General features: G+C 42.6%; 1 protein-coding gene across 16 annotated transcripts in view; it reads left to right on the top strand.

Moving 5' to 3' along the window:
• Positions 1-17,215, top strand: part of dop1a (DOP1 leucine zipper like protein A) — a 377,089-nt gene that overhangs the window by 170,407 nt on the left and 189,467 nt on the right. For 15 of the 16 annotated variants that reach the window (XR_006312556.1, XR_006312558.1, XR_006312557.1 and 12 more), the window contains 2 exons: positions 12,807-13,037; positions 14,232-14,850. Coding sequence is in view for 13 of the 16 variants with exons in the window: in XM_043696201.1 (XP_043552136.1) it covers positions 12,807-13,037; positions 14,232-14,850 (850 nt within the window). In the remaining 3 variants the exon portion in view is untranslated. Of the gene's footprint in view, positions 1-9,736; positions 9,762-12,806; positions 13,038-14,231; positions 14,851-17,215 lie in introns of those variants that run through there. The other variant, XM_043696207.1, reaches the window with a different exon arrangement.

Raw genomic sequence — 17,215 nt, 5'->3', positions numbered from 1 at the left:
GGAGGCTCCCAAGCACTGATGATGTCGCCTAGCCAGGGGACGAAACGTTTGCAACACAAACTTCCAGCTCGGCGAACAGAACCACAACAACGAGCACCCGAGCTACAAATCTTCGCACAAACTTTGAATACTAAATAAATATTTTGCATCAGTATTTACTGTGCAGAAGGATATGAAAGCCAGAGAACTCTGAACAATAGTGATATCTTAAACCGTGTTTGCATTACAAAAGAAAAGGTACTGGACATATTAGAGTTATAGAACTGTACAGCATGGAAACAGACCCTTTGGTCCAACTCGTCCATGCTGACCAGATATCCTAAATTAATCTATTCCCAAATTTCAGCATTTGGCCCATTTCCCTCAACCCTTCCAATTTGTACACCAATCCAGATGCTTTTTAAATGTTGTAATTATACCAACCTCCACCACTTCCCCTGGCAGATCACTCCATACACGCATCACCCTCTGTGTGAAAATGTTGCCCCTTAGGTCCTTTTTAAATCTTTCCCCTCTCACCTTAAACCTTTGCCATCTTGTTTTAGACTCTGCTACGCTGGGTCTTTGGCTATTTACCCTATCTATGCTCCTCATAGAACATAGAACATTACAGCGCAGTACAGGCCATTCGGCCCTCGATGTTGCCTCAACCTGTCATACCAATCTGAAGCCCATCTAACCTACACTATTCCATGTACGTCCATATGCTTGTCCAATAACGACTAAAATGGACTTAAAGTTGGCGAATCTACTACCGTTGCAGGCAAAGCATTCCATACCCTTACTACTTTCTGAGTAAAGAAACTACCTCTGACATCTGTCCTCTATCTATCACCCCTCAATTTAAAGCTTTGCCCCTCGTGCTCGCTGTCACCATACTTGGAAAAAGGTTCTCCCTGTACACTCTGTCTAACCCTCTGATTATCTTGTATGTCTCTCTAAGTCACTTCTCAACCTTCTTCTCTCAAACGAAAACAGCCTCAAGTCCCTCAGCCTTTCCTCGTAAGACCTTCCCTCCATACCAGGCAACATCCTAGTAAATCTCCTCTGCACCCTTTCCAAGGCTTCCACATCCTTCTTATATTGCAGTGACCTGAACTGTACACAATACTCTCAAGTGCAGCCGCACCAGAGTTTTGTACAGCTGCAGCATAACCTCATGGTTCCGGAACTCGATCCCTCTATTAATAAAAGCTAAAACACTGTATGCCTTCTTAACAACCCTGTCAACCTGGGTGGCAACTTTCAAGGATCTGTGTACCTGGACACCGAGATCTCTCTGCTCAACTACACCACCAAGAATCTTACCATTAGCCCAGTTCTTTGCATTCCGGTTACTCCGACCAAAATGAATCACCTCACACTTGTCCGCATTAAACTCCACTTGCCACCTCTCAGCCCAGCTCTGCAGCTTATCTATGTAAACTACAACATCCTTCGTCACTATCCACAACTCCACCAACCTTAGTGTCGTCTGCAAATTTACTAACCCACCCTTCTACACCCTCATCCAGGTCGTTTATAAAAATGACGAACAGCAGTGGACCCAACACCGACCCTTGTGGTACATCACTGGTAACTGGACTCCAGGATGAACATTTCCCATCAACCACCACCCTCTGTCTTCTTTCAGCAAGCCAATTACTGATCCAAACTGCTACATCTCCCACAATCCCATTCCTCCGCATTTTGTACAATACCTACTGTGGGGAACGTTATCTAACTTCTTGCTGAAATCCATATACACCATATCAACCGGTTTATTCTCGTCTACCTCTTTGGTCACCTTCTCAAAGAACTCAGTAAAGTTTGTGAGGCACGACCTACCCTTCACAAAATCATGCTGACTATCCCTAATCAAATTATTCTTTTCGAGATGATTATAAATCCTATCTCTTATAACCTTTTCCAACACTTTACCAACAACTGAAGTAAGGCTCACTGATCTATAATTACCAGGATTGTCTCTACTCCCCTTCTTGAACAGGGGAACCACATTTGCTATCCTCCAGTCTTCTGGCACTATTCCTGTAGACAATGATTTCATAAACTTGTATAAGAATACCCCTCAGCCTCTGATGCTCCAGGGAAAATAGCTGCAGCTATTCAGCCTCTCCCCTCTTCCAATCCTGGCAACATCCTTATAAATTTTTTCTGAACCCTTTCAAGTTTCACGACATCCTTCATAAAGAGGTGGATCAGAATTGTACGCAGTATTCCAATAATGGCTTAACGAATGTCCCGTACAGCCACAACATGACATCTCAACTCCTATATTCACTGCACTGGCTAATAAAGACAAGCATACCAAACGCTGCCTTCACTATCCTGTCTATGTGCTACAGTACTTCAAGGTCTGTTTGTTCAGCAACATTCCCCAGAACCTTACCATTATGTGTATATGTCCTGCCCTAATATGCCTTTCCAAAATGCAGCACCTCATATTTATCTAAATTAAACTCCATCTGCCCCACCTTGGCCCAACTGCCCATCTGATTAAGATCCAATTGTAAAATGCTCACAATTAGAAAAATCCCGAGATGTGATCAGGTATATGCTAGAGCTTTGTGTAAAGCTAGGGAAGAGATTACTTGGCCTCTTGCTGAGAGACAGTGAAGTCTGCAGATGCTAGAGATCAGAGTTGAGTGTGTGTTGCTTGAAAAGCACAGCAGGTCAGGCAGTATCTGAAGAGCAGAAATATTGACGTTTTGGGCTGGAGTCCTTCATCAGGAATGAGGCTGGGAGCCTTGGAGATGGCGAGATAAATAGGGGTGGGGAGAAGGGACTGCAGAACGTGGATGAGATGCGTTGGAGGACATCTTCAGTGATGTGGGAGGGGATCGTTTGGTCTTTAAAGAAAGAGGCCATCAGGTGTGTTCTGTGGTGGAACTGGTCCTCCTGGGAACAGATGCGGCAGAGGCAGAAGATTTGGGAATACAGGATAGCATTTTTGGAGGAGGTAGGGTGGGAAGAGGTATAACCCAGGTAGCTGTGGGAGTTGGTGGGTTTGTAAAAAAAAATGTCAGTGTTAAGTTGGTCCTCATGGATGGAGATGGAGAGGTCTAGGAAGGGGAGGGAGGTATCAGAGATGGTCCAGGTGAATTTAAGGTCTGGGTGAAATGTGTTGGTGAAGTTGATGAACTGTGGAGCGAAGGAAGAGGTGGGGAGTGGTGCCGGTGTAACTCCGGAAGATGGACTGTTCTACATAGCCGACAAATACACCGGGAGGAAGTGGGAGGATTGGAAGGAGAAATTGGTGAGGGTGAGGGCCAGTTCAGCCAAAAGAATAAGCGTGTCAGTGGAAGGATACTGGTGGGGACGTCGGGAAAAGAAGAAACTGAGGGCTTGGAGGCCTTGGTCATGGCGGGTGGAGGTATAGAGGGACTGGATGTCCATGGTGAGAGACACTGGTTAGCACTGCTGTCTCACAGTGCCAGGGACCTGGGTTTAATTCCAGCCTAAATGAAGTTTGTACTTTCTCCCATTATCTGCATGGGTTTCCTCTCACAGTCTAAAAATGAACAGATTAGGTACATTGGTCATGCCAAATTGCCCATAGTGCCCAGGTTTGTGCAGGCGAGGTGGGTAAATGGGATAAAATGGGTGTGGGTGGGATTTTCTTCAAGGATCACTGTGGATTTGATGGGCTGCTTCCACACTGTAGGTATCTATTGTTTTTGTATAGTCGATAGCCACAGATGAGGTGCCAGAAGAGTAGAGATTGCATATTGTGCCATTATTTAAGAATGTGGTAGGAAAAAGACATGGAATTATAGACCAGTGAGCCAGATGTCCGTAGTGGATTAGTTGTTGGAGGGGATTCTAAGGGACAGGATTTACGTGTATTTAGATATGTAATGACTGATTAAGGAGAGTAAACATGGCTTTGTGTGTGGGAACTCATGTGTCATGAACTAGATTGAATTTTTTGAAGCGAAGGCAACAAAAATTGATGGAAGCACAGCGGTAGACATTGTCTATACAAACTTCAGCAAGGCATTTGACAAGGTTCTATATAGTAGACTGGTTAGCAAGGTTAGGTCACATGGAATCCAGGGAGAGCTAGCCAATTGGAAACAAAATTCGCTTGAAGGTAGGAGACAGAGAATGATGGTGGAAGGTTTTTTTTTGACAGGATGCCTGTGACCTGTGGTGTGCTGCAGGGTTTACTGCTAGGTCCACTGATTTTCATCATTTATTTAAATGATTTGGATATGAATATATCCTCCGAATGCTCCTGTTTCTTCCCATAATCCAAAGATGTGCAGGTTAGGTGAATTGCCCATGCTAAATTGCCCATAGTGTTCAGGGATGTGTAGGTTAAGTGCATTAGTCAGAGGTAAATGTAGAATAACTGGATAGGGGAATGGATCGGGGGGTTACTCTTCAGAGGGTCAGCATTGACTTATTGGGCCGAACGGCCTGTTTCCGCACTGTTTGGGTTCTGCGATTCTATAAATCTGAGGTAATGCATTTTGGTAAGGTAAATCAGGACTTAATGTTAAGATCTTGGGCAGTGTTGCCAAACAAAGGATTCAGAAAAGATTTACAAGTTGTTTCTGGGATTGGAGGGTTTGAGCTATTGGGAGAGGCTGAATAGGCTGAGGTGTTTTTTCATTAGAGTGTTGGAGGCTGAGGGGTGATGCTGAGACATCACTCATTTGCATTCTGGGGGAGGACTTTGTAGTCAGTGCAGGTGTGAAGGACATCATGGAAGACTTGGTGTTAAGGAATGGTTAGCACGAAACATTACTGTAGCATTTCCATTCCTCCTTCCTCCTCTAATCAAATAAAAGAAAGGCACGGTTCAGAAGAGAGGCGATAGAACATAGTAAGAGGAAGGTAATTACTGACAGTTCCAGCATGAGCCAAAACAGCTTCTGGAAACTGTTGTGGGTAAATATCAGGTAAGTTTTGAGAAATTGTTATTGGAGCAGAGAATACCAGCAGCTTCAAATTAGTATTAAAAGTATTTGACATTTTAAGGATTAATTCAGTAAGATGTGGCAGGAGAGCTCCAAACTGTAGCCTTGCTTGCTGGACATATTTCCAGTGCCTGCGACCTGCATATACACCTGCAGGTCTTAGAAGCTCAAGTGTGTGGGACACTGTGGAGCAGTATTCACAAGATGGAGAGTATCATGGATAGCAAGTGTAGAGAGGTGGTCAGATTGTAGACTCAAACTCCACAGGAGGGAAAGGAATAGGCGACCACCAGGCAGAGCAGGAGGGCTAAGCAGGCATCTCCTGTGGCTATTCCCCTGCAAAACAGAAAAACAGTTTTGGATACTGTGAGGGGGATGGTGTCTCTGGATAACAGCAGCAGCCAAATTCAAGGTACCATGGTTGGCTCTGCTGCAGAGTGAGGGAGAAATCAGCATGCAGATGGTATACTTGTAGGGGATTTCTGTGGCCGCAAACGAGAGTCCAGGATGGTGTTGCATCCCTTGTGCTACTCCTGGATGTCTTGGAACAGTTGCAGGGTATTCTGGAGGGAGAGGGTGAATAGCCAGTTGTCCTAGTACGTATTGGTAGTAACAATGTAAGTACAAAAAAAAGGGTTGAGGTCCTAAAAGCAGAATATAGCAAATTAGAAAGAAAGTTGAAATGTAGGACCTCAAAGGTAGTTATTTCCAGATTACTACCAGTGCCATGAGCTAGTCAGAATAAAAGCAACAGTATATATCGGATTAACACATGGCTGAAAAGATGGGGTGGGGGGGGCGGGTATCAGATTCGTGGGGCATTGGGACCGGTTGTGAGGGAGGTGAGGCAGGACCGAGAAAGATCTCCTTGATAGAGTACTTGGTAGATTGGTAGGGCAGGGTTTAAACTAGTACAACAGGAGGGTGTGAAGTAAAGGAGTCGGGCAGTGGATGCAGAAATTGAGGGAGAGGTAGAAACCAAGGCAAATATGCCTAAGAACAATAACAGGCAGGGAAACGCTGCTGAAATGAGCAGGGGATTTGGTCTGAAATGCATATGTTTCAATGCGAGAAATATAATATACAAGGTAGATGAATTAAGAGCTTTGCTTAGTACTTGGAATTATGACATTATTGTAATTATGGAGATTTGGCTGAAAGAGGGACAAGACTGGCAACTGAATGTTGCAAGAGTTAGATGTTTCAGATGTGGAAGAAGGGGATGTCAAATGGGTGAAAGAGTTGCATTACTGGTTAAGGAATATCTCTCAGATGTACTGAGGGTGTTATTTCAGAGGACTTGTGCAGCGAAATAATATAGGTAGATCTCAGAAACAGAAAAGATGAAATTAGAATGCTAGGGGTACACCACAGGCTTCTCAGCAGCCAGCGGGAGATAGAGGGGAATGTATGGACAGATTTTGGAAAGATGTAAAAACCATAGGATTGTTTTAACTTCCCCAAAATTAACTGGGACTCACTTCATGCTGGGGACTTCGATGATAGAATTTGTAAGGACCATTAAGGAGGTTTCTTGACACAGTATGTAAATATTCCAACCAGTAGGGGGTTATACTGGACCTGGTTTTGGGTGATGACCCTGCCCAGATGAGAGAAGTTTCAGTAGGGGGGAGCATTTCGGGAGTAGTGAGCATAATATAGTGTGTTTTAATGTACTTATGGATAGGGATAACAGCAGTCCTCATGTGAAGTTTTTAAATTGGGGAAAGGTGTATTACAACAATATTAGGCAGGAACTGGAGAATGTTGATTGGAGGCAACAGTTTGAAGGTAAATTATATTGGATATATGGGAGTATTTCAAACGACAGTTGATATGAGTTCAGGAGTGGTATGTTCCTGCGAGAATGAAGGATAGATATGGCAAGTTATGTGAATCTTTGATGACCAGGATGTTATGACCTTGGTCTAAAAGGAAGGGAACTGACCAAGTCCTTGAAGTATATAAGGACAGTAGGAAAGAACATAACCAGGAATTAGGACTAAAAAGGATCATGAAAAGTCATTAGCCAACAGGATTAAGGAGAATCCCAAGGCTTTTTATACATCTATAAAACGCAAGAGGGTAGCCAGGGCAAGGGTTGGCCCACTCAAGTTGAGAGTGTGTTGCTGGAAAAGCACAATAGGTCAGGCAGCATCTGAGGAGCAGGAAAATCAACATTTTGGGCCAGAGCCCTTCTTGAGGAATGAGGCCCAATCAAGAATAAAGGAGGGAATCTATATGTGAAGCCAAAAGAGATGGGTGAGGTCCGAAATGAATATTTTGTTAGTCACCAAAGAGAAGGAATTGGTAGAACATGATCTCAGGGAAGAGTGTGTTGAGTTTCTAACTTGCTAAACAGTATTAAGGTAGATAAGTCTGTGGGTCCTCATGGGGTCCATCCCAGAATATTGTGGGAGGCAAGAGAACAAATTGACAGACATCTTTGCACCCTGTTTGGCCACAGGTGAGGTCCCAGAAGACTGGAGAATAGCCAGTGTTGTCTCATTGTTTAAGAAGGGTAGCAGGGATAACCATGAAAATTACAGGCTTGTGAGCCTCTTGTCAGTGGTGTGTGAAATTATTGGAAAAGACTCTCAGGGACAAGATCTATATGCATTTCAAAGCAAATTGACTTATTAACAATAGACAACATGGTTTTGTGCAGGGCAGGTCATGCCTCACTAACTTGATGAAGTTTTTGAAGAGGTTATGAAGGTGATTTGACAAGGGAAAAGCTGTTGATGTCTGCATGGGCTTCAGTAATGCCTTTGCCAAGGTCCCTCATGGTAGACTGGTACAAAAGGTGAAGTTGCATGGTATTAGGGCTGAGCTAGTAAGATGGATACAAAACTGATGTAGTTATTGGGGACAGAGTGTAGCAGTGGAAGGATGTTTTTCAGAATGGAGGGTTCTAACAGCAATATGTCACAGGGATTAGTACTGGGATCTCTGCTGTTTGTGCTCGACATAAATGATTGGGAGGAAAAAGTGGCTGGCTGAATTAGTAAGTTTGTCGATGATACAAATGTTGGTGGAGTTGCAGATAGTGAGAAAGGTTGTCTGAGGGTTCAGCAGGAAATAGATCACTTGGAGGCACAGGCAGAAAAATGGCAGACTGAGTTTAATCTGGACAAATGTAAGGTCAATTACAAGTAGAAACTATACATTGAATGGCAGAACCCTTAGGAGTATTGATATGCAGAGGATCTGAGTGTGCAGATCCACAGATCACTTAAGGTGGCAGTGCAGGTAGAAAAGATTGTAAAAAAAGGCTTATGGCATGCTTGCCTTCGTTGGAAGTGGCATTGATTAAAAGGATAGGCAAGTTATACTGCAGCTTTATAGAACTTGGGGTAGCAAGTGAGCAGGCAGATACGGGGTGCAGAGAGTCTGTGCGGAAGGATAAACTGTTGATAGGGCAAAGTAGCAGTCAGTGTGATGGGTTGAAGCATGCCTGTTTTAACAAAGGAAGTGTCAGGAATAAGAGTGATGAACTCGAGCATTGATCAGTACTTGGAGTTATGATGCTGTGACCATTACGGAGATTTGGACATCACAGGGGTGGGAATGGTTGTTGGATGTTCTGGGGTTCAGATGTTTCAAAAGGAATAGGGAGGGAGGTAAAAGAGATGGGGGAGTGGCTTTGCTATTCAGGGATGGTACCACAGCTGCAGAAAGGGAGGTCATTGAGGAGGGTTTGTCTACAGAGTCAGTATGGGTAGAAGTCAGAAACAGGAAAGGAGCAGTCACTTTAGTGGGAGTTTACTATAGACCTATAATAGCAACAGAGACATGGAAGAGCAGATTGGGAGGAAGATTTTGGAAAGATGCGGAAGTAACAGGGCTGTTTTTCAGGGGTGACTTCAACTTCCCTAATATTGATTGGAACCTTCTTAGTGCAAATAGCTTGGATGGAGCAGATTTTGTCAGCTGTGTCCAGAAAGGATTCCTGACTTTATGTAGATTAGCCAACTACTGTACAGGGCAGGCCATATTGGATTTGTTGCTTGGCAACAAACTAGGTCAGGTGTTAGATCTCTCGGTGCGAGAGCATTTCGGTGATAGTGATCACAGCTCCCTCACCATTACAATAGTCATGGAGATGGATAGAAGCAGACGGTATGGGAAAGTATTTAATTGGGGGAGGGGGAATTACAATGCTGTTAAGCAGGAGCATAAATTGGGAGCAGATGTTATCAGGGAAATGCACGACAGAAATGTGGAGGTTTTAAGGAGCACTTGCTGCGAGTACTGGAAAGGTTTGTCCCACTGAGGCAAAGAAGGGGTGGTAGGGTGAAGGAACCTTGGGTGACGAGTTGTAGAGTATCTAGAACAAAGCACAAAGAAAATTTACAACCCAGGAACAGGCCCTCCAAGCCTGAGCCAATCCAAATTCACTGTCTAAACCTATCACCCAATTCCTAAGCATCTGTATCCCTCTGCTCCCTACCTACTTATGCATCTGTGCAGACGCACTTTAAATGAATCTACCATGCCTGCCTCCACTACCTCTGCTGTCAACGCATTCCAGGCACCTGTGTAAAGTACTTACCATGTATATCCTCAAACTTTTCACCTCTGACCTTGAATGCGTGACCTCTCATTATTGAATCCATCACCCTGGGAAAAAGCTTATCTCTATCTCCCCTGTCTATACCCTTCATGATTTTGTGGACCTCAATTTCCTTTTTTCTAATGAAAACAATCCTAACCTACTCAACCTCTCTTCATAGCTTTCCATACCAAGCAACATCCTCGTAAACCTTCTCTGCACCCTCTCAAAAGCATCCATCTAGTTAAGAAGAAGAAGGAAGCGTACTTAAGGTTGAGAAGGTAAGATTTAGACAGGGCTCTAGAGGGTTACATGGTTGACAGGAAGAAACTGAAGAATGGACTTAGGAAAGCTAGAAGGGGTCATGAGAAAGCCTTGGTGGGTAGGATTAAGGAAAACCCGAAGGTGTTCTACACATATATGAGGAATAAGAGGATAGGGATGATCAGGGATAGTGGAGGGAACTTGTGCCTGGAGTTGGAGGAGGTAGGGGTGATCCTTAATGAATACTTTGCTTCAATATTCATTACAGAGAGGGATCTTGTCATTTGTGAGGACAGCATGAAGCAAGCTGATATGCTCGAACAGGTTGGTGTTAAGAAAGAGGATGGGCTGGATATTTTGGAAAAAATATGAGAATAGTTAAGTCCCCTGGGCCAAAAAGGATACACCCAAGGTTACTATGGGAAGTGAAGGAAAAGATTGGTGATGATCTTTGTGTCCTCACTGTCCAGTGGTGTAGTACCAGATGATTGGAAGGTAGCAAATGTTATTCCTTGATCAAGTAAGGGAATAGGGATAATGCTGGGAATTACAGACCTATCTGTCTTAACATTAGTGGTTCACAAATTATTAGATTAGATTAGATTACTTAGATTAGATTACTTACAGTGTGGAAACAGGCCCTTCGGCCCAACAAGTCCACACCGACCCGCCGAAGCGTAACCCACCCAGACCCATTCTCCTACATTTACCCCTTCACCTAACACTACGGGCAATTTAGCATGGCCAATTCACCTAACCTGCACATTTTTGGATTGTGGGAGGAAACCGGAGGAAACCCACGCAGACACGGGGAGAATGTGCAAACTCCACACAGAGAGTCGCCTGAGGCGGGAATTGAACCCGGGTCTCTGCTGCTGTGAAGCAGCAGTGCTAACCACTGTGCTACCGTGCCGCTCACGGAGAGGATTCTGAGAGGCAGGATTTATGATTATTTGGAAAAGCATAATTTGATTAGAGATCATCAGCATGGCTTTGTCAGGACAAGGCATGCTTCACAAACCTTATGGAATTTTTTGATGACTTGATGAACACATTGATGAAGGTAGAGCAGTGGATGTGATGTAATATGGATTTTAGAAAGGTGTTTGATGAAGTTCTCCATGATATGCTCATTCAGAAAGTAAGGAGGCATGGAATACAGGGAGATTTGGCTGGCCTATAGAAGACAAAGGGTGGCAGTAGGTGGAAAATATTTAGCCTGGTGCTCTGTGACCAGTGGTGATCCACAGGGATCTGTTCTGGGACCTCTGCTCTTTATGATTTTTATAAATGACTTAGATGAGGAACTGGAAGGGAGGGCTAGTAAGTTTGCCAATGACACGAACGTTGATAGAATTGTGAATAGTGTAGTGGCTTTGGTGTAGGTTGCAACGGTACATTGACAGGATGCAGAATTGGCCTGAGAAGTGATTCATCTTGGAAATTCGAATTTGAATGAAAATTACAGGGTTAAAGGCAGGATTCTTAGCAGTGTGGAGGAACAGAGGGATCTTTGGGTACACGTCCATTGATCCCTCAAAGTTGCCACCCAAGTTGATATGGTTGTTGAGAAGGCGTATGGTGTGTTGGCTTTCATTAGCAGGGGAATTGAGTTTAAGAGCGCGAGGTTATGCTGCAGCTCTACAAAGCCCTGTTAGACCACACAGGGAATACTGTATTCCATCCTGGTCTCCTCATTATAGGAAGGATGTGGAAGCTTTAGAGAGGATGCAGAGGAGATTTACCAGGATGCTGCCTGGTCAGGAGGTCATTCTTATGGAAAAAGAATGAAGGAGCTAGGGCTTTTCTCATTGGAGCAAGGAAGGACGAGAGGTGACTTGATAGCAGTGTATAAGATTATGAGAGGCATAGAGTGGATAGCCAGAGTTTTTCCAGGGGTGGAAATGGCTATCATAAGGGGGCATAATTTTAAGGTGATTAGAGGAAGGTTCAGGGGAGATGTTCTTTACACAGAGAGGGGTGGGTGTGTGGAAAGCACTGCCAGCAGTGGGAGTAGAGTCGGATATGTGAGAGTCATTTAAGCGACTGTTGGATAGGCACATGGATGATAACAAAATGAAGGATTTGTATATTAGTTTCATCTTAGACTAGGATAAAAGGTCGGCAAGACATCGAGGGCTGAAGGGTCTGTACTGTTCTAGGTTAACTTCACTGAGGCCACATCTGGAATATTATGTGCAGTTCTGGTCACCACACTACCAGAAGGATGTTTGACGCTTTGGAGTGGATACAGAAAAGGTTCACCAGAATGTTGCTTGTTACAGCAAATTTTAGCTATGAAGAAAGTTTGGATAGACTAAATTTGTTTACACTGGAAAGCAATGAGGTTAATGGGCGACCTGATAGAAGTTCATAAGATTGTGAATGGCATGGATAGAGCGGAAAGTATGAGGCTTTTTCCTAGGGTGGAGATGAACTAGGGGACACAGGTTCATGGATAGGGTGAATAGCCAAGGTCTTTTCCCCAGGGTAGGGGATCCCAAACCAGACAGCATAGGTTTAAGCTGAGAGGGGAATGACTTAGAAGGGAACTGAGTGGCAACATTTTCATGCAGAGAGTGGTGCACGTATGGAATGAGCTGCCAGAGGAATTGGTGGAGGCAGGTACAATTAGAACATTTAAAAGGCATCTAGATGGGTACATGAATAGGAAGGGTTTAGAGTGATTTGGGCCAAATGCTGGCAAATGGGACTGGATCAGTTTAGGATATCTGGACGAGTTGCACCGATCTATTTCTGTGCTGTATGAAGTCCATGACACTCCGTCTTTGAGAAGAGAAACACAGCATTTCAGGTTGTGACCTTGCATTTGTATTTGGAATGTTCCAATTAACCTGAATCATCTGCTTCTACACAGGCTGTCAGATTACTGAATATTTCCAGCATTTTCTATTTTTATTCCAGAATATCTCTTGTGCTCTTTTAAACAGCAAGTTGGGATCCACCAATTTGTTTCTGCTTTGTTGGTGCAGTCAGCTTGTACATCAATAGATCACTGAGTGTAATATTTCACTTACCTGTGTTATGTTTTTGCCCATTAGGAGACCTACATTGAGATTCAAACTGAACATTTACCCCAGTTGCTACTGCGAATGATATCTGGCCTGACAAGCCACTTGCCAGCTTTATGCCTGTCTGAACTCACTGATTGCTTAAAGCTGTGTTCAAAGATACTTAGTAAAGTGCAGCCACCCTTGCTATCACCTGGGGCAGAGTGTAAATTGCAATTTCCAGGAAGCACCAGCTTTGTCCAACAGAAAGAAGTTCAAAAGGTACATGTATTTTTCTGTTGTGTGTTTTGATGCAGTTTTGATTAAATGTTAGTTTGAATGTAGTGTTGAACTTTTTTCATGATCCTAATGTCCAAAAAAAGGCACATTCACACAATGTAAACTGGGGTCAATATTGAATTGAGAGCAGGATTAAATTAAGAAATCACAGCCCACCCCCAATATTAAAAATTCTACAAATTACAAGTAGAATGATCCTTGGCAGTCCAATAACAGATTGGAACTTCCTTACTTTTGGGCTTTCATAATACTTTTTAGTGGATCAGAACAGGAACCCAACTTGATCTCCCTTTTACCACCAATCCAGTGGCAGTGAGGCTGATGATAGCAACCCTATTGCTCCCCTAGGTTGAGATTAACTTACTGAAACCCTTTTTTTCTGGTTTAGATATTTCAGCATTTCTCTGAATATACCCAACAAGTCTTTTTTTAAGTTTCTGTGTTTTACGTAAGGGCAATGTTAACCTAGAAGAAGCTTTCACTTTTGTTACAAATGGCTCCTGTTTTATTGAAATAAATCAGATGTTTGCCAGAAGTCTTGATCATGAATAATGTCCCAGAATATCACAGGGAACTGTATGGGCTGGTGGAGGAGGGCAGCAAATGGTAAGAAGGAAAGTGGGATTTGTGATGTTTTTGGCAAAGCATACTGCAATAGTTGGGTAACAATAGATTCAAAGTTAAAATTTTGCTGCTACAAATCTGAAACCTAAACAACAACAGCTGAAAGTACTCAGTAATCAGGAAGTGTCCTTGTCAGATTTTATAATCCCTGACATTTTTTGCTCAAAAGATGTCATCAACAATGATACTAGTCATATTGATTGTGTGGTTTTCATATGGGCTATAGTATTAATTTTACCACACCAAGAAAGAAAATTCTGATGAACTTAAAAAGTACTTCATACTAGAACACCATCATTACCTTTACTTTATGATGCATGATTATTGCAATGAAATTCTAGTAGAGTCAGAGAGTCATAAAGATGTAAGAAAAATAAAATAGCTTTAACTGATGCACTTGTTATCTTTGAAGCATCTTCTAGGGAACTTGTCCACTCAAGAAGTGGGATATCTCAAAAATTAAATTTTCATTGCAGAATTGCATCGATCAGAAAATTTTATTTTGAAAATTATCTTTTTTAGATTTTCAATCAGTTGATTTCTTTTAAACAGATTTCATCATCCAATCTTGGGACTTCTGGTGATGTGTTTGAAGATGGTGAAAATCCTCCTAGCAGTCAGTCATCTGAAAGTGGTTTTACAGAGTTTGTGCAGTATCAGGCCGACAAGAATGATGACATTGACAAAGTACTAGGTGAGAGTCAGGATTCTGGGTTATTGCCACAGGGCAGTGCTGCCTCAGAAACGGAAACTGCTTCCACCATTGGGTCTGAAGACACAATGATACCATCATCAAGATCCCAAGAGGCTAAAGTGGCTGTGTCTGTGGGTACTTCTCAAAAGACAACAATGCAGTATTGTCTGGAGTACTTTGAGCAGTTTTTGACCCAGTTTATTACTCTTTATATTATTCCCAATGAAATTATTTGCCGGGCATTTGCAACAGGATTTCAGATGGATTTGTGCAAAGACAGATGCCAGACTAGTGGCAGTGACCTTGGTGACCAAGGTGATGCAACATTTCAAACAACAGAGCAACAACAGAATTCAAAAGACTATCATCATGCATTCACTGCTGCATGCCAGCTTTTCTTTGAATGTTCCAGTTTTCCTGTTTACATTGCAGAAGGAAGTCTAGCATCTTCAGCCCATAGCAATAAATCAGAAACCGGTAAGATCTCATGCATGATATGCAGAATGAGAAAATACTTTATACTTACGTCATTGCCACCAATATTTATAAAGTAACATGGCTGATATAACATTGTAGAGTGGTTGCAGTACTATACAAAACCATTTCTTCTGATTAGTGAATATCTACCTTGTTTCTAATTTCATTGTGTTGCAGCATAAACTGCAGCCTGTGTGTTTTTTCTTACGAGTTCGTGGGATGTGACTGTTACTGAATAAGCCAGCATTTATTGTCCGTTCCTAATTGCTCGAGCGAAGGCGGCATGAACTGCCTTCTTGAACCACAACTGCATACTGGGATGTAGGTATATCCACACTGTTGTTCAGGAGAGAGTTCCAGGATCCGTGAAAGTCGCAACGCAAGTGGATTGAGTGATAAAGAAGGCATATGGCATACATGCCTTCATAGAATCATAGAAATGAAACCACACAGAAGGGGGCCATTTGTCTAAGCCAACCCAAAGATACCAGATGTCCTTTCTAATCCCCTGCACCTTACAGCACTTAAGGTGCAGTTACAGATACCTTTTAAAAGAGCTTAGGATCTCTGCCTCCACCACCAACTCCGTTAGAGACAAAAAATCTGCAGATGATGGAATCCGCAATATATCGGCAGGAGGCTGGAAGAACACAACATGAGACCTAAAGAAGAGTTACGCCGGGAATATCGACTTCTCCACCGCCTGATGCTGCCTGGTTTGCTGTGTTCTGCCAGCTTCCTGCATGTCTATTCCACCACCAACACAGGCATCAAATTCTAGACACTTACCATTATCTGCATAAAAAAACATTTTCCTCATATTCATTCTAATTCTTATGCCACTTAACTTGAATCTATAACCCCTGATTTTTGGACTCACTGTCAAGGGAAACAGTTGCCTCCTGTCTACTCTCAACTTCACAATTTTGTCTACCTCAATCATGTCACTCCCTCAGCCTTCTCTGTTCTAAGGAAAGCAGCCCAACCCCTCCAGTCTCTCCTTCTAGCTACAATTCTCCAGCCCTAGCAACATTCTAGTGTATCTTCTCTGCATTCTCTGCAGACCAATTATGTCTTTCCTGTAAAATGGTGACCAGAACTGCACACAGTACTCCAGTTGTGACCTCACCAGTTTCATCAACATGTCCCTAATATTGTCTTATATACCTTGCTAAAGTAGGTGGGTATTCCATGTACCTACTTTACAATTTTTTCTACCTGTACTGGCACTTTTAGGGAATGTGCACTTCCATGCCATGATCTCTCACCTCTCTCAGTACATTCCCATTTATTGTGTATGCTGTTTGATTTCCCTGAATGCATTACCTCACATTTAACAGCATTGAACTCCATCTGCCATTTTGCTGCTGACTCCACCAACTTATCGTAATCATTTTGGAGCTTACACCTGTCTTCTACACTATCTACTACATGGCCAATTTTTGCTGCAAATTTCCCAATTGTGACCCCCAACTTAAAGTCCAAATCATTCATTGTATAAAACAAGTAACAAGTGTGCCTTATCAAAATACATATAGACAGCATTTACTGCACTACCCTTATCAATCATCCTTGTAACTTGCTCAAAGAATTCAATCAAATTTGTAAGGTATGAAATTCCCTTAACAAAGCCATGCTGATTATCTTTGACTAGTCCATGTCTTTCTAAGTGACAGTTGCTTGAATCTCTCAGGATTTATTCTAACAATTAGCCCACAACCAAGGTAAACCTAACTGGCCTATAATTGTTTGCCATTTCCTTTTGCACCCTTTTTAAACAGCAGAACAACATTTAGATTCCTCCAGTCCTTAGCTGCCTCACCTGTGTCTAGTGAAGATTGGAAAATAATCCTCCGAGCATCTGCTATCCCCTTCAATATCTGGGGAGAAATCTATCCAGCCTTGGCAACATATCCTCCAATACTTTCTCTCTCAATATCTTGTCCAATATTTCACACTGCTCCCATTGGATTACTATATCCATATTATCCTTTTTGTTGGTCCCATGTTTTCCTTAACCACCCTTTTGGTCCTTATATACTGGTAAAACATTTTTGGGTTTTTCTGTTGCTTGCTAATTTTTTAACTTGCCCTCTCTTTGATTTCCTTTTTTTTAAACTTTATACTTCTATGCTATCTGCAGTGACTAGCACAAGCTTTTTTTTTTTGTTTACTCTTCCCCTTTATTTTTCTAGGCAACCATAGGGGTCTAGATTTGGCACTATCATTCATATTATTGGAGGGAGCATGTCTCTTCTGTGCCCTAAGGATCTTGCTTTTTAGTGCCTGGGTTACCACTATTTTATCTTTATCAGCCCTGCCTAGTCCACCTTAGCTAAATAATTTCTCAGTCTTGTAATACTTG

This window comes from Chiloscyllium plagiosum, chromosome 9, assembly GCF_004010195.1.
Source record: "Chiloscyllium plagiosum isolate BGI_BamShark_2017 chromosome 9, ASM401019v2, whole genome shotgun sequence".
In the NCBI taxonomy this organism is placed as follows: domain Eukaryota; kingdom Metazoa; phylum Chordata; class Chondrichthyes; order Orectolobiformes; family Hemiscylliidae; genus Chiloscyllium; species Chiloscyllium plagiosum.
Note: the sequence above shows the minus strand (reverse complement) of the source record. Positions and strands in the feature narration are given on the sequence as shown.